The sequence below is a fragment of the Apaloderma vittatum genome, unplaced genomic scaffold (genome assembly GCF_000703405.1).
Source record: "Apaloderma vittatum isolate BGI_N311 unplaced genomic scaffold, ASM70340v1 scaffold4729, whole genome shotgun sequence".
NCBI classification, from domain to species: Eukaryota; Metazoa; Chordata; class Aves; order Trogoniformes; family Trogonidae; genus Apaloderma; species Apaloderma vittatum.
This window is the reverse complement of record NW_009733402.1, coordinates 6,101-24,565: the sequence shown is the minus strand read 5'-3', so window position 1 is coordinate 24,565 and position 18,465 is coordinate 6,101. Positions and strand designations below refer to the sequence as shown.

General features: G+C 42.0%; 1 protein-coding gene across 1 annotated transcript in view; it reads left to right on the top strand.

Annotated features, from left to right (window-relative positions):
• LOC104278782 (transcription factor COE2) overlaps window positions 1-18,465 on the top strand; it is a gene marked incomplete at both ends in the record, with an annotated part of 100,038 nt that overhangs the window by 80,691 nt on the left and 882 nt on the right. Inside the window, 2 exons of the mRNA XM_009875870.1 lie at window positions 6,393-6,474; window positions 16,634-16,751. Coding sequence (XP_009874172.1) covers window positions 6,393-6,474; window positions 16,634-16,751 — 200 coding nt within the window. The remainder of the gene's footprint in view (window positions 1-6,392; window positions 6,475-16,633; window positions 16,752-18,465) is intronic.

Sequence of the window (18,465 nt, the reverse complement as noted above, 5' to 3'; positions counted from 1 at the left end):
GCTGAACCGTACTCTTCAGACCTCGACAGAAGTGGACTTTGCCTTGGTGAGCATCTATTTCCAAGCTGGAACAGAAATGTAGAGCACAGGACAACGTTCCTGTAGAAAGGAGTCGGGACCAGTGCCTAGAAGCTGAGAGACCATCAGGGAGGTGAGATGAGAGAGATGTAGTGGCACTGTAGGGGCTGTGCGTGGCGGAAAGTATAGATGGAAGCGTGAAAATGAGACTTATTTATGAGAAAGGAACCTCAAAGGTTCACTTACTCCATCTCCCTTAGGTTTGCGCACACCTACCTCATCTCTCACGCAAGGCTGAGGAATTGTCCTGCAGTCTGGTTGTCCCCTGCGTGCAGAACAGTGAACCTGGAGAAGAGTCCAACCAGACTGGTGGGCCCATAACTGGAGAAATTACTTGGAATCAAGGCAAGAGGATAGAGGCGTGTTTCTTGATTTTCCCATCAGGAAATGAGGATGTCGTTGGGGACGGGAGCAGCAGGCACAATGCTCATGTGCATTTTTTGTTGCAACTGGAGTGTTTCCATTAAAAAACAAGTGACAGATGAACGGCCAACTTCTCCTGGCCTGGGCTTGGGACTTCCTATCATTTGACACCCACTCCTGTCTCTCACGGTAAATCTCTGACAAACTCAGAAAAGTCTTTTGACCTACTTTTGTTGGGTTTCGCATTTGTTAAACTAGGTTCACACTTTATGCACAGGAGTTTTGTGAAGATTAATTAGCTGCTGTTTGTGGAGTATCATATAAATACTCTGGATTATTATAATAACTTCATTCATTTCTCACACAGTATAAGGTGTGTGTTCATTTTGAACGCCTTTGTGCAGTGTCTGATCCCACATTGACTATAATGGCTGGAAAAGAATGGGAAGTTTTCACATCAGCTCCCTAATAATACACACTGACATAATAGAATGAAATTACTCCAGAGATAAATATTCAGATTATAAAAAAGTCTTCTACTGTGATATTCATTAAAATCAAGATGGTGCTATCAAATAAATGCAATTAATTCGTTTTAAACTCTGACCTTCAAACGTATGTGCAGAATCTGACCTAGTCCCTTTGAAAGGAAAAATTTTCAAATAAAGCCTTCTACTTTGTGGTGTTGTGGCATCGGCTAGGGTTACTTGTCACACTTATCTCAGAGTTTGCAATGCCAAGACACACATGGGTGAGTCGAGGGGACGATGGGAGACCCTGATCTCAGAATTTCCTAGCTTTGATGGGCTTGGAGTGAGGCCCTTGCTGTAGTGATAGTTTTGCAGTTCGTAGTGTATTTTATCTTAATATTGTTTAGCTCTAGCAAAGATATTAATAATAACAACAGCTTCCATTTTTTTCTCTGTTCACTTTTTGATTGGTTGGAAGCACTTGACTTAAGCACAACGCTGCCATGTGTTCCCTACAAGGTGACAGGCAGAGTCTCATGCCATGAAATGACTGAGGCCATGGATCCAAATTCTGCAGTAACCCAGACAGGACAGGATTCTCTCAGTATTTGCTTTGCAAGGGAGATTTTTGAAGTGTACCCAGAGGTGGCTCACAAGATAAAACCAATTCTATATCCCTCGATTCTGTATGTTAAGAAAGCACAAAAGGTGGGTTGGAAGGCTAGTTAAGATGTAGAACCAGGAGGCAGCAGATGTGAGTCGCAGTCCCGGCTCTGCGGCAGACCTGCCATGGGATGGGGAGCAATTCCTTCCCAGTTGCCAGGTCCTGGCATCTTTGCCTGTGAAATGGTGAGTTACACCACCTGCTGCAGAGGGGTTTTGAGGCAGAATTCATTGAAGTTTCAGTCCCACAGAATGGCGCTGTAAAAGCACAAAGCTTATTATCTCTTTATGCAGCAAGACTAATCGGTCCCAGGTCTTGCGGCAGAGTTGTAAAAGAACATTAATAGATTTTAAAAAAACCCGAACCCCCAAACCTACACCTTCTGTTGCATGTGGGACTGCTCTTTAGGGCTTCCATCTAGTCCTCCTGAAGTCACAAGAAAGATTGTTTTATTTTTTTTCTGACTCCAACAGGATTTCCTTTAAGGTTTGTCTCAATCATCTGAGATGGAAGATAAACATTCTCAGAGGTGTGGGACGTGCTTTCTAGTTCTAGCCACATCTTTATGTTGCCTCTGGTAGGCACAGAACCTTAAAGTATGGGCATGCACAGACAAGGTGGGAGTCAACATGTCCAGTAGCCTTGCTCGTAGTGTTGCAGAAGAGTAGTTGGGATAACCCAGCTGTGTTTGCACTGAAGTGAAAAAGGGGTGTTTAAATGATTCATCAACCTAACTCCTAGCAGGGTGGTGACTCCTGGTAGGAGGAGCAGTAACTTTTAAAATAACTCCTTTCAAATCCTAGAAGAGGGAGTCCTAGCTAAAGCGGCGTTTTGGAGACCTCTGCAAGTGCATCAGTGTGTAGATAGAGAGCTCGATTCTATGAGAGAGACAATAGGGAGAAAAAGGCTAAGTCTGTAGTTATGTCTTCATTAATTATATGTCTATGCATTAAGTTAATCAGATTTTCTATAGCAATGCCAGAATTTTTAGTGGTAGTCATTCAAAAGGATTTAGGTTTTCTCCCAGCACCCTTGGATGTTGATCTTGAGATGGCTGGGCCATGCTTCCTGGCTGCAACCAGAATTACCTGCTAAACTCACAGCTAACGCCATCCCTAGCAAGCAACAAGGGCCAGCTAAGAAACATGAAAAGGAGCTAATTTTTTTTAATATATTTTTTTGCCCCCTGCATGTATAGGTTGAGGCCAAAAGCTGGCTAAAGGTTCTCGTTAAAAAAAAATTAATAAAGCCTTTCCGCAATTCTACTGTTACTCCTAAATCAGCTTCATTTAGTGCTAAACCTTCCCTCCTCTTTGCTCCCTCCAAGTCATTTTTATTCTAATACTGCAATAAATATTAATGCCTTGCCCAGATGCAACCACTTAAAATATATATGTTTATATAAAAACCTACCAAATACTTCATGCAGATGCCCAGTTGCAGCTAAAAATTACCTGGACAAACTCTGAAAGGAAAAAAGAGAGACGTGGTTTGACTAGAGGAAGGACAAAAATTCTTGTGTGTGTGTCAAAATAAAGGTAAATCTAAACCTGGGGTGATGGGAGGGAGAGCTGTCAGTGCAGCATATCCAGTGAGCTCCACAGAAACAACAAATATCTCGGCACAGACGATGCACAGGAAAACTGTTTAAGTACTAAAGCCCAAAGCCAGCGCTTTGAAAAGTGAGGTGAGGCGTTACTGAAGCCTCTTTTGCGATATCTTAAAGGTGCACAATTTTCAGCAGCTCAGCAGTTCCCGAAAGTCCGGCACCTCTCGGATGTCTCAAGTGGGACTCCCAGAATTGCTGTTGGTTAAAGATCCCGGCTAAAGCCCCTCAAGCTCCGGGCGCCAGCGTGCTGAACGCTGTTTATTGCAAAGGAGTCGGTGGAGGATGAGAATGCTCTGCACGCGGCTTGGAGAGAAGGAGAGTTTCGTTTTCTGTGTATTTTTGAGGGACAATATGCCCGTTAGTATTAATCAGCGTGGATCGAATTGAAATCCAAGTTAATTTTTACGCACCCTGCTGATGTAGGTTTGCTGGGGATCCGAACCCCAATTTTTTGGAGATGTTTAGCAGAATATGCAAATTTCATTCATTGCCATTGCAACGAGTCCTGGATTCTGCTAAATATACATTTAGAATTTTCACCTTGCTGTATCTGCCTTGTAGGAGGTTGTGTAACGTATGGTACCGGCAGCCTCTTAGCTCTTCCCAAAGTCTGCTCAGCTGACACAGCGAGTTCTCTGACAGACACCTTTCTTTGCTAGGAATTCCTTCTTTCTTTAGGTCAGGTTTCTAATCCAGCTGAGTAGGGGTGCAAGCATTTAAAAAAAATTAAAAAGGAAAGCAGACATTTCCCTGATTAACTCGATCATTTATTTGACTTGAAAGTAACAAGTTCTTGTGGATTTTTGTTCGCAGTTATTCTCCAAAATAAGCCATTACCCAGCGGCTCATTGATTTTTGTGTAAAAGTTACTTGCCTTGGTTTCATTCTATAGTTGGGTTCTGTCCTGCAGTTTTTCCTCAGTCAGTTGTTTATATATCTGCAAATATTTTTTCATATCTGTAACAAGAGGGCAGGATAAAAAGGAGTGTTTGTGAGTAACGTTTCTGGCTCAGATTCTCCTGTGAATCTCTGAGTGTGCGGCGTGCATAATATTTTTCGCTCTGAAAACATTCTTGCAGACAAAATCTTGCTCACTGAATCACTCCCATGGAAGGTTTTAGCACGAGGAGTCAGTACGACTTTGTTGATGGAACATACTCACTCGCTGCCGCTCCTGAGGCGTGAAGCTTGGGAGGATTTTTAGGAGGGATTTTTAGGACTTTCTGGGAATACGAGGAGGTGACCAGGGCTGTGTTTGCAGGAGCCCCGAGCCAGCGGGAGGGGAACGGCTGCGCGTCCTCCCTGCTCCCGGCCACGGGGAGAACCAGGGAGCTCTTCGAGTCATAAATGAGAAGGAGCGATGGAGGTTAAAATAAGAGCCTGCAAAATGCCCTCACGGAGAAAATAAATAACGTAGATATTTTTAAAATGAGAGGTTTAAGGACAGAAAGGAACATTTTAATTAAAAAAGTTTGCTGGAAGGATGTATTTTGCAAGCGCCTTTTTATGCGACGTGATCTTTTTTGTGGGTTCGGTTGTCATGAGGCTTTCGAAGGGTTTTGTTTGTTCAAGCAACGTATAAATGGATCGGATCCTTCGATATTTCTTTGTATGTTTGAGGCAGATGGAAGAGAAATACCCGTGTAAGCGCTGCAAAGAAAGCGGCAATAACAAGGGAGTGTGGATTTCTGCTTTATTGTCGGGAGTGAGGACTATTTTGGTTGTTGTTGTTGGTAAACCCTTGGAAATATACATCTTTCTCCTTTAAAGTTCTAATTCAAGGCATGAATGTGTGAGTTCTGAAGGGACTTAGGGACTGCGGTAAAAAATCGTTGTCATAGTAACAGAAAGGGAAATAGGCCTGGCTCACCTGGGACTTTAACTTACTGCAAAAGCGGATTTTTTTTTTTTTTTTAAGGAAAGCACTCAGCAAGAGAAATAAATAAATAAAGTGTTCTTTGTATTCTAAATCAGTTCTTCAACTATTTGTTTTTTCTTATATCCAAGTCTTTTTCACTCTAAATCTGTCTTAAAGTCTTTGAGTTGTTTTTTATTTAAAAAAAAATTTTAATTGTTGCAGTTAAACCCACTTTGTCTGACAAAAGGAAATGAAAAGAATCACAGAAAATATTTTCACTTGTGACAGAGGATGCCAAAACCAATTCTTGCCTGTTCTGTCTGCATTTTGAAGGCATGCTAGTTTTATTTTTTATGATGCTTTATGTAGTTTCTTTTTCTGATTAGATTAATCAGATAACAAAGGGATGAATCCTCATCTCCCTCGATTAGACACAAAATTTTGTGAAAATGCTTAGAGAAAAATGCCTGCCTGATATTTCTAAACTATAAAATCCATGTGCTCTAGTGCATAGTGTTGGACAGGGCAATCAGGCGTGCTGAGGATTCAACTTGTGAGGATGACAAGCTAAACTCTGCAGAATAATCGCACGTAAAGACAGGCATATGTGACAGGGCAAAAATAATTGGCGCGAGAACTTTGTCCAATGTTAATGGGTTTATCTGCTCGGACAGCATGAGCTGTCATGTATTCCTGCAGGTCATGATTTTGTGATCCTCTCTCAAAATCTGTGTAAGATTATAATCCGGGCTCTCGGCAGTTCTGCTTCTCTGCTTTAGTCACTGAAATCTTAATAACTAAAACCATCGTCGTGATGAAATCTCATCGGCTTCTTCTGGGAGCTGTTTTTGTTTCTGGTTGTTTTTTTTTTTTAGTACATTCTAAGTAGTTTCGAGGCTTATCTGCTTCCGAGTTGCCCCGTCGTTTTTGTGCAGTTTTTACAAAGACATTATCTTTCTATATTGTTTCATGAAAAATCCTTTCAGACGGCAAAAGAAAGACCTTGTATGCAAGGGAGAGATAAAGAAAGAAACTAGAATCGTGTGGTCAAACATGCCGTGAGGAAAGGGGCATAAATAGGAGTAGATATGTTGATTTACGGCAGCGAGCAGCCCAACTCGGAATGGATTACAGTCACATTGGTTGTACTTCACTGGATTTTTTTGCACTTCTGTTTGTTAGGGTTTAGTTTTGCTCCTTTTTTTGGTTTCTCTTTTGCTAAGTTCTTACAATCCTGGTCTGCTGATACACCGTCATGTAAATCATTGTGCTGTACACTTCAAAACAGAATAAACCAACACATGTTCTGTTGTGGTTAATAGAAGTGACGTGGTTCTTTTATCTTTCCAGATTCTTCTTAAAATTTTTTCTCAAGTGCAATCAGAATTGCTTGAAAACAGCAGGAAACCCAAGAGATATGAGACGGTTCCAGGTAAGTCTTATAACGCTCAGCATTAACCTCTCTGCTTTTTTCTTCTGTTCCTTTTCCCTCTCCTCTCTCCTACACGGTTCGTAATAAATATGGTGACAGCGTATGATAAGCTAGATCTGATATTGTTAAAGCTTTTCTCCATTTGTTGTGTTTAAGCCTGTTTTCCCCCCCTTTTTTCCTCTTTTTCCACTCTGAATCCCCAAGGGGCAGTGCTGCACTGTACCAACCAGCAGTGGATATTTGATTTGACACCCTCGGGCAAAGCACTCGCACATCCAGCTGCCCACAGCGGGGATCATGCTTGTGATACTTAGATGCCTCCGAATTTTTCAAAGTAGCTCTGTACGTGGCACACAAGCTATCTCCTCATTTTCCCTTCACTCGCCCTCTCTTTCCATCTCTTTTGCCTTTTAACGCAACACTCTCGTGCCCTCCCTTTCAGTTCCTTTAAAAAAGGAAGCCAAAATAGCGATGGTCACTTTAAGATCTCACGCAGCAAAGCAACAAGACCCGTGGGACGATGACCCAGCTGCTTTGCAGTGAAATCTGCCACTGGTTTCATCATAGCTGCCGCTGATGTATTGTGAATACCAGCTAATAAAAACACAGAAGGAGGTGAAGTGTGTCACTGGCAAAGAGAAAAGCAGGCACAGCCTCCCCACCTTCCATCCCCTGACCTTTTTAGCAACCACGGTTAATAAATAAGCATTTTACCCGTGCCTCGGTCCTCACAGAGACGCGAACGGAGCGCGTGCTCTGGCGAGAGGGCACCAGGAGCTGGGCTGGAGCCCTCAGTTGCTGACCTGGGATGAAACCTTTTTCCCTTCTTTTGGTGTTTTTCGGGGATGCTCACCTCGGGGAAACTTTGTGGTCTCGAGCGTTTGGAAAGCACGCGTGTGCGTCGCCGGGCAGAGTCTTTGAAACCCACCGATGAAAATCCGCGTCGATCCCGTTACCGCTTCTTGCCGTTACTGTTGTACCTTCACCGTGTCACGTCCCTGGCACAAAGAGGATTTTAGTTTTCTTGTAGACTTGTAGTGGGAAGGTGACATCCTTAGGTTTGGCAATTCGTGTTTCGTCACTTGCATCAGCTTCCTCATTTATAAATGAAGTTAAGGCTCCACAGGAGTTTAAAACTTTCCACCAAAACATGTTTTCACAGACAAGTGCTTTTTTCTTTTTTCTTCTTTTTTCTTGACTTTTATTAGCAATGGAAAATTCACAGGAAGGAGTTCGACTTTTAAGAGAAATACTGCAAAATGAAAGCTTCTGAAAGCTCCAATAATTTTAAAGCAATGGAGGCCAAAAAAATATAAAAGAGTTGTTAATTTTTTGGTTTGAGTGGAAATAAATTTAAGTAAAAACTCCTGACCAACTTAATTTTTTTCACTAGTGGTTTAAAGAGGCTGCAGTGACTTTCTCGCTCTGTGTTTTTAGAGATGATAAGACGTTAGAAAAAAGAGGTGCTCGTTGTTAGGAAATTTGTGCTGGTTTTTTTTCTGCAAGTGGCAATTTCCATAAAGGAGAAACCACCAGTTAGACAACATCTGCCAAGAGGGCAAAAAAATCTGGGAGTAAAGAAAAGCTCGGTTTGTGGCGTGTAAACAGATCGTGTTAGCTCTTAGAGAATAACTGATTGTGGAATTTAATGGAACAGAAATAAAATCTTTTTTTTTGTTATGGGTTTGTAAAAAAACCTCGCACAAGGGTATCCTGATTAGCACCTGGGGATTCAAGGCACTGCCATCTTACAAATAATACTGCCTGTAACAGCCAAAATATAAATTCTGGATGCAAACACACCTGAACACTGAAGGAATTGGGATCTGATTTCAATCTCCTGCTCACTATGGCGAGTGAAACTTAAATCCTCGATTTTGATCAGGTGCTGAACTGCGGGAGGACTTTGGATCTAATTTGCCTTGGCAGAAATCTATCTCTAGGGTCAGCTTTATTCTTTGTTTTACCTCTGTATCTCCACCCCCCGAATGGTGATGTTAGAGACCCTGAAACAGCTTCAGATTTCCAGGGAAGACAGGGAACAGGGAAACCGCGGTGGCTCTTCCAGCACCCACGTGGTTCCCGGCGGAATGCCGTCGGTCTGTCCACCTGGCACGCCTCTTGCGTGTGAGAAAGTACGGCCTTGCTTTGGAGTTTTGTACCAAACCCAGCAGTTTATTGGAGAAGAAAATGAGCTGGGATAGACTCTTCATCTGGGGTTTCTGCCTTACGACAGGCCAAGCTGGAAAGAGCAGAGCCAAGTGAAACTCTCGGGTGCTGTTTTACTTAAACTCCTTCTGCACTTTCAGTCTGTGTGAGTTCATACCCTTTGAGTTTCAGTGTGAGATTTCAGTGCAAAACCCCCAAATTAATCAAGATCAGGCAAAACCACTAGGTTTAGCTTACTCTTTGTCAAAACCAAAAATGTTAACGAGACTTTTTTTTCAGCGGTACAAAAATGAACCCTCTGAGACAAATTGTGAAGTGCTTGAGGTTTTTGAGCGAAAGCAGGATCTTCATTCAGGCTTGTTCAAAACCGGGCGCGTTGGTTGATGAGCTTTGTTCTGGGCTACAGAGGTCAGTATGTAGAGTAAAAAAAAAAAAAAAGTAGTTCAGTTGGCAAAATTTTACACATTGGGAGTGAAAAAGCTCTGGTTCCAAAGGAAATTAGCCATGATGAACTGTAAAGACAATAAGCCAAGGCAGCCGGTTTTCTCTCTGCCTTGTTGTTTCTACGGATAGAAGCATGACTGTCCAGAATGTAACAGAAGTTAAGAATGTTCTTGAATTCTCCACTCTTTCTTTCTTCTCAGTCCACCTCTTTTTTGGTTGATTTTTGGAGGGATTTAATTTTTACAATTGGGCAAACCCTTTTTTGCCTGCTCAGTGTGGTCTGTCAGCTGCTCTTACGGTCGGAAGTGGGGAAGAGAAGATTACTTCAAATATTAGTGAATGTGCTTGCACACCGTGAACATGTTCCTTTTCATTTTAATTGTTAAGATTTATATCAGGTGAAGTAATTAATGTGCAGAATTGTTTATTAGGTTTGAAAGGACAGTTGTTCATCCTACCAGTAAAAGCAGGGTCAAAAAGCCCAGTGCAGTAGGGTACTTTATTCATTTTATGATTTAATTCATCATGTTTTATTCTTAGGCCACATCTAAAACCTTTATTGTTTTTTCCTAATAAATTATTTGTACAGCTGTTGTTACTAGGACCCTCCTCTTTCAACCATTTCCACGCATTTAACCTTCCTTATGCAAACAGACTTCTGCAGCGATACTCGGTTGAGTATCTTTTGATTTGTACCCATGTTTTTCTGCGGAACGAAATATATTAATTTTCAACGGAGTAGTGCTTGTCAGAGCTCCAGGAGACATTAAGATATTGTTTGTTTTTTTTTTTTTAAAAAAGAGAATCTTTATGTCAAGGTTCTCATTTAAATTTCTACTGAAACTTGGAACTGAAAGAGTCTCATCAAAAAAAGGCATTTTTTTTTGTCTTTAATGGAAATTGAATGAAAGCCCAAATCTCAGGCTTTGTTATTGAGACACAAATATAAATAAGAGACATGGAGCTAGAGCTGTACAATGCATCTGATTGAGTTCTTCCAGCATGGAAGAATGGTTACTCATGTCTGGAAGGGTGTCAAGTTAATGCTTCTGATTAGAGATGGGCGTGAAGCTGCGCAGTTCGGGCTCGGTTTGGCTGAAAACCAAACTTCCAGGGCGTTGGGATCCAGCCTCGGAGCCTGGCCTCAACCTCGCTTGTAGATATGTCGTATGATTTAGATATTTAGTAGTGCAGTTAAGATACATGAAACTAAATTAAATGCTAGATTTCACTCATATCACAGTCGTTTAAAAAAAAAAAGTGGGGGTGGGGAGAAAAAGGGCTGGAAAGGTTACGTTAACGCTGCATTGTAAATTTAATACAGCTCCAGATGCCAGAAGAGGTGTTTTTTTCAGGATAATTCTTTAGTTTGGAGAGCAACACCAGCTGCTTTGTGATCACGTTAACTGTTTGAAATTTGCTTTGACATTAAGTAGAGCTTCAAAGATACACTGAAAATGTCTTACCTTTCTTTTTTTTAAATCAAATACGAAGATGTTCTACTGTTAAAAAAAAGTTATACCTCAGAAGTTAAAGGATGTGTGATTATTATTTTAGTTTTTGTGGTTTTTTTTCCAGTAGTAACGTAAGTTTATTGTGAATCACTCACTACTTCAATGTCCGTTGGTGGCTAAAATGGGGAAGGGAGTCTTTCTAGAGCTAATGGATATTTTCATGGTTACTCGATGGCTGCCCAAACACGTCGAGCAGTATGTCCTTGTGAATTTAACTGAAGCAAATCTTCATTATTTATCAATAGAAATATTTTGCAATAAAGATTTTTCAGTGGCAAACTGAAACAAAAAGCACGCTGAAAATCACTTACTCAAACCATAGCGCTGACTATTTGAGCTCAGCTAATCTGCAAATCTGAGTTTACATAGATATTGTCGTTACTGCCATTTCTGTATTGTCAGTGAGTGATTCTCCCAGGAATGAGATTAAAAAATAAAATAAAATTAGGCCTTCTATTTAATGAGGACTTCTCCTAGAGAACTTGATTGAAGCCCACTGATGCTTAATGGTAACGACCGGTGTGTAATGGGGGACAATAATTCTGTGGAATTAAGATGAGGCACTTCAGCTAAAACGCTTCAGCTGAGACCCAGCGCTAACGCGTTAGACTCCTGTTGATTGGGAATTCTGCCTCATCCAGTAACACCCTGATTGAACAGCTCATACGGTCCCGTGGCCGAGGCAGCGGAACATCGCTACTAACCATGGTCATCTTTGAACCAACATGCGCTTTTAGAAACAAAAAGAGAAAGGTCGGCAATTGCCCTCTGTTTTCAGCAGAAATCATGACATGGAATGTTTCCTGGCAGGTATCCCCCTCCAGGTGCTCCAGGGAGAAAGAGAAAGGAAAAATAACAAGGTGTATCCCTGGGGAGCTTTCCTTCCTGACCTCAGAGTGGTTGGGTTAGTTCATCATCAGGCACGTGAGCAAAGCTGGCCGGGTTTGACAATTGACCTGGTGAGCTTCTGATACAAACCACTGACGGATCCGTGTCATTCAGGAAAAAGAAAAATGGGAAAGAGGTGGGATAATGTTGGGAGTTAGGAATGTAGTCTCTAAGAAACAAAAAGAGATGTCAAGAATAAAATGTAACTCGCCTAAATCAAAATCCTTTTCAGCCTGAGGGTGTAAGAATGTACCAGAGACCCCTGTGGTCAGATTTGGATGGGGATAGAAATTGCTGATCTGCTGTTGGAGGGGTGAACACTGCACAGTCGTTACGGGAGACTAATTTCCCAGGTATAAATGTGAAACAAATGCAACCAGTATCAGCAGAGTCTGGAGCTATCATTACAGGGTGGCAGATTTCTTCATCAGATAGAGACTGACCCAATGAAAGGTGACGTTATTTTAAATTCTGTGTAAGGAAGGGACGAACTGACTGCAACTGCAAATGAAAAAAATTACTCAAGGAGCATAAAGTGCTCAGATCTAAGACCAAACAGCCATTGTGACAGTGAGGTAGCACAGTTTTATATTGCCTGTTAAAAACAAAACACAGTTTAGATTCCACTATGTCTGAGGTAAGCTTTGCCAGTGGGAAGAAGGATGCATTTGTACCATTGTACCCCACTGATTTCTTGTTTGGAATACAATATACTGGTTCAACTGTATTCAAAGCAGAATGAAAATGAAATTGGAACAGGTGCAGGAAGGGGTTATTAAGGTGGCTGGGGAGCTTGGCTCAAACACTGCAGTGACATGCACTGAAACGGGACGTAACTGCTGTCCAGAAATATCCTGAGGTAGATCAGAATGGGAAATAATAATTTTAAAGCTAGTGTTAAGTATAAACTGATTAGGAATAAATTTAGGCTGTAAACCATAAAATCCCCAACAATCAGGACAAGCAGGCTTTAAAACAAGAGGAGTGCCGAGGGCAAAGGCTTGAAACGGTCGAAGACAGTTTCACAGAAGTCGCTCCGTGGTCTGGTTGTCTGCAATAGGAGACGAGGTGTCGATGACCCAGGAGGTACCTCCTACCTGTGTGCCCCTGTCATCTTAGGAGGCCCCAATCCTGAAACACAGTTTTTTCTTCTTGCCTCGAGTTTGCAGCAGGCTCAGGGTCGCAGGGAGGATTTCTCAAAGAATTCAGTGGAAGGTTTGAGGAGAGAGAGGCTGTTGGCATTTTTCACATTGTTTATCTTATTTCTAATCCAAGTATGAAGCAAACGCATTCTATTCTAGCATCTACTCCTGAATTACTCGCTCGACCAAAACGCCAGTTGACATCAATGGGAGCCCTGTCCAAGTGAAGACAGCAGGATGAGGCCTGACATATTTCCTTCCACCCAGCTGGAAAATAATAATAATAATGATAATTTTTTAAATCCTCATAGTAGTTATTCTTCTGAAAAGTTAAAATAACACGGTGCTGTGACTAGAGAGTTATAAGGGAAAGTGCATCAGGAATGTAATATTGTTTCCAGATGTACAATGTCATAAAGAATTTTTTCCACACTTGGAATGGTAACAGGAATTTTTTGAGAGAGATCATTTACACAGTGATGAGATATGTTACATGTAAGTAAATGCCTGTATGCCCGGAATGCTTGTACCATATGTCGAAATGGGGGTCTGTGAGTGATACAGCTTTTGTCTATATGATGGTGTGTATTTGCATACGTGTGATTTGAAGACGAGCACGCTTTAGGATATACAAATATTGAGGTAATGTAACGAGAGGGGAGGAAAAATTGTAGAACCTAGTTAAAGGTTCATAAAGAAATAAACCACTCTGAACTGTGCGGGGGAGTGAAAGCGAGGCAGTGCTGCTCAGAGAACCTGAGTTTAACGCGCTAAAGACAGTTTGTCTGAATGTCACGGGAGGTGAACCCTCAGTGTGGTTTTTGAGCAGGGATTACTTTACAGAAATCCACTTGGGAAGCAAAAGTAATGTGAAGATACAACACACGCGTTTCTCCGGTACTGCTGGGGAATCATTATTTTATGTCTGGGGCTTCCTAGCTAATAACAAGACCCTTCCAGATCTGCAGAGAGGCGTAAGGACTGCCAAAATCATCACTTAGAAGCCTGAAACTCCCTCAGCATTCCTAGAGATGGAACATACTCTGGGATGGATGAAGGACTAACGCATTGCCCTCTATTTCTTGCTCCATTGGTTGCCCTATGAAAGGCCAGCAGAGGTGACGGGCTGATCCAGCTGTTGGGTGGCACAAAATCTTTAGTCTTTATTCTGTCTGTGTCAAATTTGGCCCTCAGCTGCTATTACTGGAATCCATGGCCTACCTGATGTATTTTTATGTTCTTAGGTCATTCTCTTAGGATTACGTTTTGCATCAACTACTGATCTTAGGTATAAGGCCATCAACTTGAATAGGTGCCATCATATCAGGAAAAGAAAAATGCACCAAAACCATTTGCAGGGGACTTGCCAGTGCTGTGGACAAACCTGAGAATTTAAGTCTCCAGGGAAGTTTACACATCACCTTTCATCGGCATTAAATGCAGGTTTTTTAAAAAAAGACCTGGAATGTTTTACAACGTTAGCAGAACAAGTGTTATTGATAAATACAGGTATTGGCAAAAATGCATAGAAATGGTTAACAAGGTAATGGTAGGAAACGTTGACCTTGATTTGTTTAGCTAAGATGTAAAGATTTTTGAAGGTCAAAGGTGTTCTTGTGTAGTGTTTTGGAGTCTAACTGTGTCTGACCCTCTAACATTAAGCTGCTGTGGCCTGCAGTTTTGAAGAGTGAAGCAAACCAGGGGGAAAGAGAGAAGGGGGAGAGAACAGGAAATGGAGTGAGGTGTTTCAGGAAGTTGTCAGGAGTTGACTGATTGATTCCAGATGGAAAGGGTCACCCTTCGTGACCCAGGAAATACTCACTGGGGGAAAGCAGTTGGCTTGTGAAAGGGAAGGGCCTGGGAGTTAGAGACCATAGTGGAATGCACATTCCTCTTCCTTTTATCCATAAAACATTGGGGTTTTTTACTCTTCAGTATAAAACAATTGGGTTGTCATCTTCATCAGGCAAGAGGGAATGACTGGAGCAAAGTGACAAACTTCAGTAGCTTTTACATCTGTAATCTCCCATGTTCTTACTCCTCATTGATAACGAGTTGGCTAGCAGTGTCGTAGCAAAGGCAACAAAGGTCGCTGCTGAATTTCAGCAGTACCTTAGAGATTACTGCAAATAAGGTCCAAAACTTTGAGAATGTTGTGGTCCAGACCTGAACTTTGCATTTTGTCCCATCCCCGAGAATGCTGTCTTTATGGACCCTCGGTCCCAGCCTGTGTAACGCCAAGTGGCTTTGACCGTCCTGTGATGAATGGGAGAGGTGAATAAAAATGGAACCGCTCACGGAGAGAGGTCTAAAAGTGCATCTCCCGTTCCTGCTGGCTCAGGGAACAGGAGATGCTCAGCACTTACCTTCTAAACAGAGGACGATTTCTCGCTATTACTCATGCTGCAGGGATCTCTGCAGCTCTCGCTGAGATGCGGCACTGGTGTTGTGCACGTTTCCACCCAAATGGTTGTTCAAACAAGAAGTGTGTTTCATACTGAGAGTGTGTGGGTGTGTGTTTATCACATACGTACCTCGTGTATCCGAGTTCAGATATGTATATACTATATAGTGTAGCTGTATATATATATATGATATACTTTTTATTTACATTTGGTTACAATTTAAACACTTGTCGTAAATATTTCAGACACTGGAATAATTCAGGTCTATTCCCCTGTTGCCATAGTGTGCTCTGTGCTGGCCAGTGAGAGATTAAAATTTATTTCCATTGTTTAACGGAAAATAATGAAGTGCATCTGAGTGGGTTCAGCTATGTCATGCGGGAAATGTTCACTTTGGATAGGAGTCTCACTCCACCCAAATGCGCAATGAGGAAATCAGTTGGCACACGAAAGCAACACATTTTGTGACAAGAATGCTTGAGAAGTGTAAGAGTACAGTGTGACAAGAGCCTTTTGGAATGAATTAAGCTGGTCTCGAGGTAGAAAGTGTTCTTTAAGCTAGCATAATCCTGGAGAAGGGCAAGGTTTCTCCTCCTATACGCTGAATATAGTTTTATCAAGAATTAGAGCTTGACATTCTCTTACCTAGACCATGACAGCTGCATCTGTGAAAATTCATGAACACATCCAGGGTCAGATTCTCACTAGCTGTGAATTACAGGAGCTGTGTGGCAGCTGAATGGAGTTAAACTGATTTACACCAGCTAATGGTCGAAACCCAAAAGTTTCAATAAGATGCGTCTTCTTTCAGTAGTTAAAACACAGTTTGCTCATTTTTGCCTGAAGGTTTGTGGTTTAAAGGCACGTATATTTCTGGGTTTATGGGAGTTACAGCTTTGGATATTGTAAAGGGAAACCTAAGTGGGATTAATTAACATATACAGTTACTTCCTCTAAGAATTCATGCGCTATTGGAGCCCAACAACCTAAGTCATGGAGACTAAGGTTTAAAAACTACTGCTTGATTTGGGGTCCTCAGGCTCAGATGATTTTGAAGAGGCACTAAGCACACATATGTCAGAAACCAGGCCTTGCGTTAGGTACTACTTTCACGTGCTAGGAGTTTCCATTTCGCTCAGTCAGTGGAGACCCATATTTCGGAAGCAGATGCGGATCCCTTTGCCTGCGTGCGCGGCGCAGCAGATGGCTCCGAGTCTGCCTGCACGTATCAGGGGGCAAATTGCCGTGGTGCTCTGCAGCCTGCCCTCCTGGTTGGTGTGTACAGGCCTCTCTGCCATCAGCTATGCTACAGTGCGTCATGGGGAGCTAAATTTAGGGCCATCTGCAGTGGCTGGTTCATTATACAGTAAGGACTTTTTACGACCCTTAGGATGCGGCGTTAAATGGAATTAACGCATAGAACCAAGGCTGAAAATATTTTCTCCCCTTCTTCTTAGGGAGTAAACCCTGAAGGACATGATGCCATTTTACAGACAGGAGAGGGTTTTAAATAAACTGAATAATTAATACTTAGCAAGTTGAATTTCAAAGCAATTTGTTTACCTGCCTCCTTTTTCTTCCCTTTTGAAATATCTAGGTTGTGCTATCAACAACAGTGAATGTTGATGGGCACGTACTGGCAGTGTCTGACAACATGTTCGTTCACAACAACTCCAAGCATGGGCGGAGAGCAAGGAGGCTCGACCCCTCAGAAGGTAGGATATTTGTATGAAGAGCAGTGCAATGCAAATGAATGCAAAAGCACATTTCCCATTCTTCAATTTCTATTTGTTTTCAGGAGGGAAGGAGAGCTAAGGGGAAACTACAGAACCTCAGGGGGTTTCGAGAAAGAAGAGGCAGGAAAACAGTGTCTACTGCATGCAAAATATGAGCCTCTCTCCATCTAAGAGACTGGCTCCCCCTCCCCCCTCAATTTATTAATTAGTTTGCACTGCAAAGATGAAAAACACAGAAACACTGAGTATTAGCTAAATTTCAGACTTCTCGTTCAGCTGGGATAGATTTGATTTCAGGCAAATTAGGCAACATGACATCTTAGTTAAACAGAACTGTTGCGGCACAAGATGTGTATGAAAAAGTGTCACCAGTTCCCTTAAACAAACTACGCGCAAAGCATAACAATGCACGGAGGGAAGCTGACACTAATTGATTTTAGTTTGTTTGGCTAAGCAAGACTCATGGCCGGCTACAGGATGGGCTTTGGACTATATTAAAGCAATTACAAATACTTGTATCTGTTAAGCTTCAAAATCGTTGGCCCCTCCTCTCCCTCCTCCCATAGGTTCACTACCCGTGCATTCCACCTCTGTCACACAGAACTCAAAATGACCAGAAAATGCTATCTGTGTCTACTTTTCCCTCCCCTGCAGCTAGTGAAAGTGAGAAGAGCTAGTGATGTTAGTAGAAAAGACAAGCAAGGATATTATTTCATTATAATGTTTTGCTGCCCCACTCCTTAACTGTGCCCTATATCAACCTAAAAGAAGAATTAATGAACTGGAAGAAAATGATTGAATCAGTAAAGAATTCAGAGTGGTGTTAATTCTCCCCCAGCGGGCAGTGAAATGGTAGAAGGAAAATCCCAGGATTCCTAGCCTAGGAAGCCATCCAGTTTTTCCTTGACTGATTGGATGTGATTGACTGGCTGTTCAAAGGAGTCTCGTGTTTTTGGAGCACTGCCAAAGTTCCCCTCCACCTCTGACCCTGTCAACATTGGGAATGGAGTGATGGATTGACTTTGGTTATGGCCTGGAAACCATATTGGGTTCCTGATGGGATGTATAGTCCAGAGGCCTTGAACATATGGAAGAGAGAAGGAAAAAAAAAAATGTACTCTATAAAATCAAGAAAATTATTAGAACTCGTCTCCTGATAGGAATCAGAGGAAATGTCTGATATTTACATATCTTTTTTACCCATCGATAAACTTAATAAATCTTAATCCACCTCTCTTTCCACAGGGTTTAGCTTTTGTGTGATCGTATGCTAATGAGCGTTTTTTAAAAAAAAACCCAACCAGCCTCTGCACAGTCATTTAAGCGTTTCATTTTTACACCCACTACAGTTGGCCTATTAGGCTGTAATGACACGATGTTAAGTGCCAGTAATGAATAGGCAAGTAATTAACACTAGCAAGGCAGAAAACATGCTTTTATTTATTTATTAATTTCTTTATTTACTGTGCTTCGTGGAATGGTAACGCAGCCTTCATGGGTGAATGGCTGGAGGGGACTTGTCCCAGGCCTGTGTCAGCACTCGAGAATTCACGCCGGCCATGAAGCTGCAGCGGCGCAGAATTGCCCAGGAGCAGGTGAAGCTGCTCTAAGCTCCAGCTCTGCATCGCTGTGACTTCGGGCCGCTTACTGGGCACACAACTCACTTGCACCCGCCCGCCGTGAGCGCTTACAT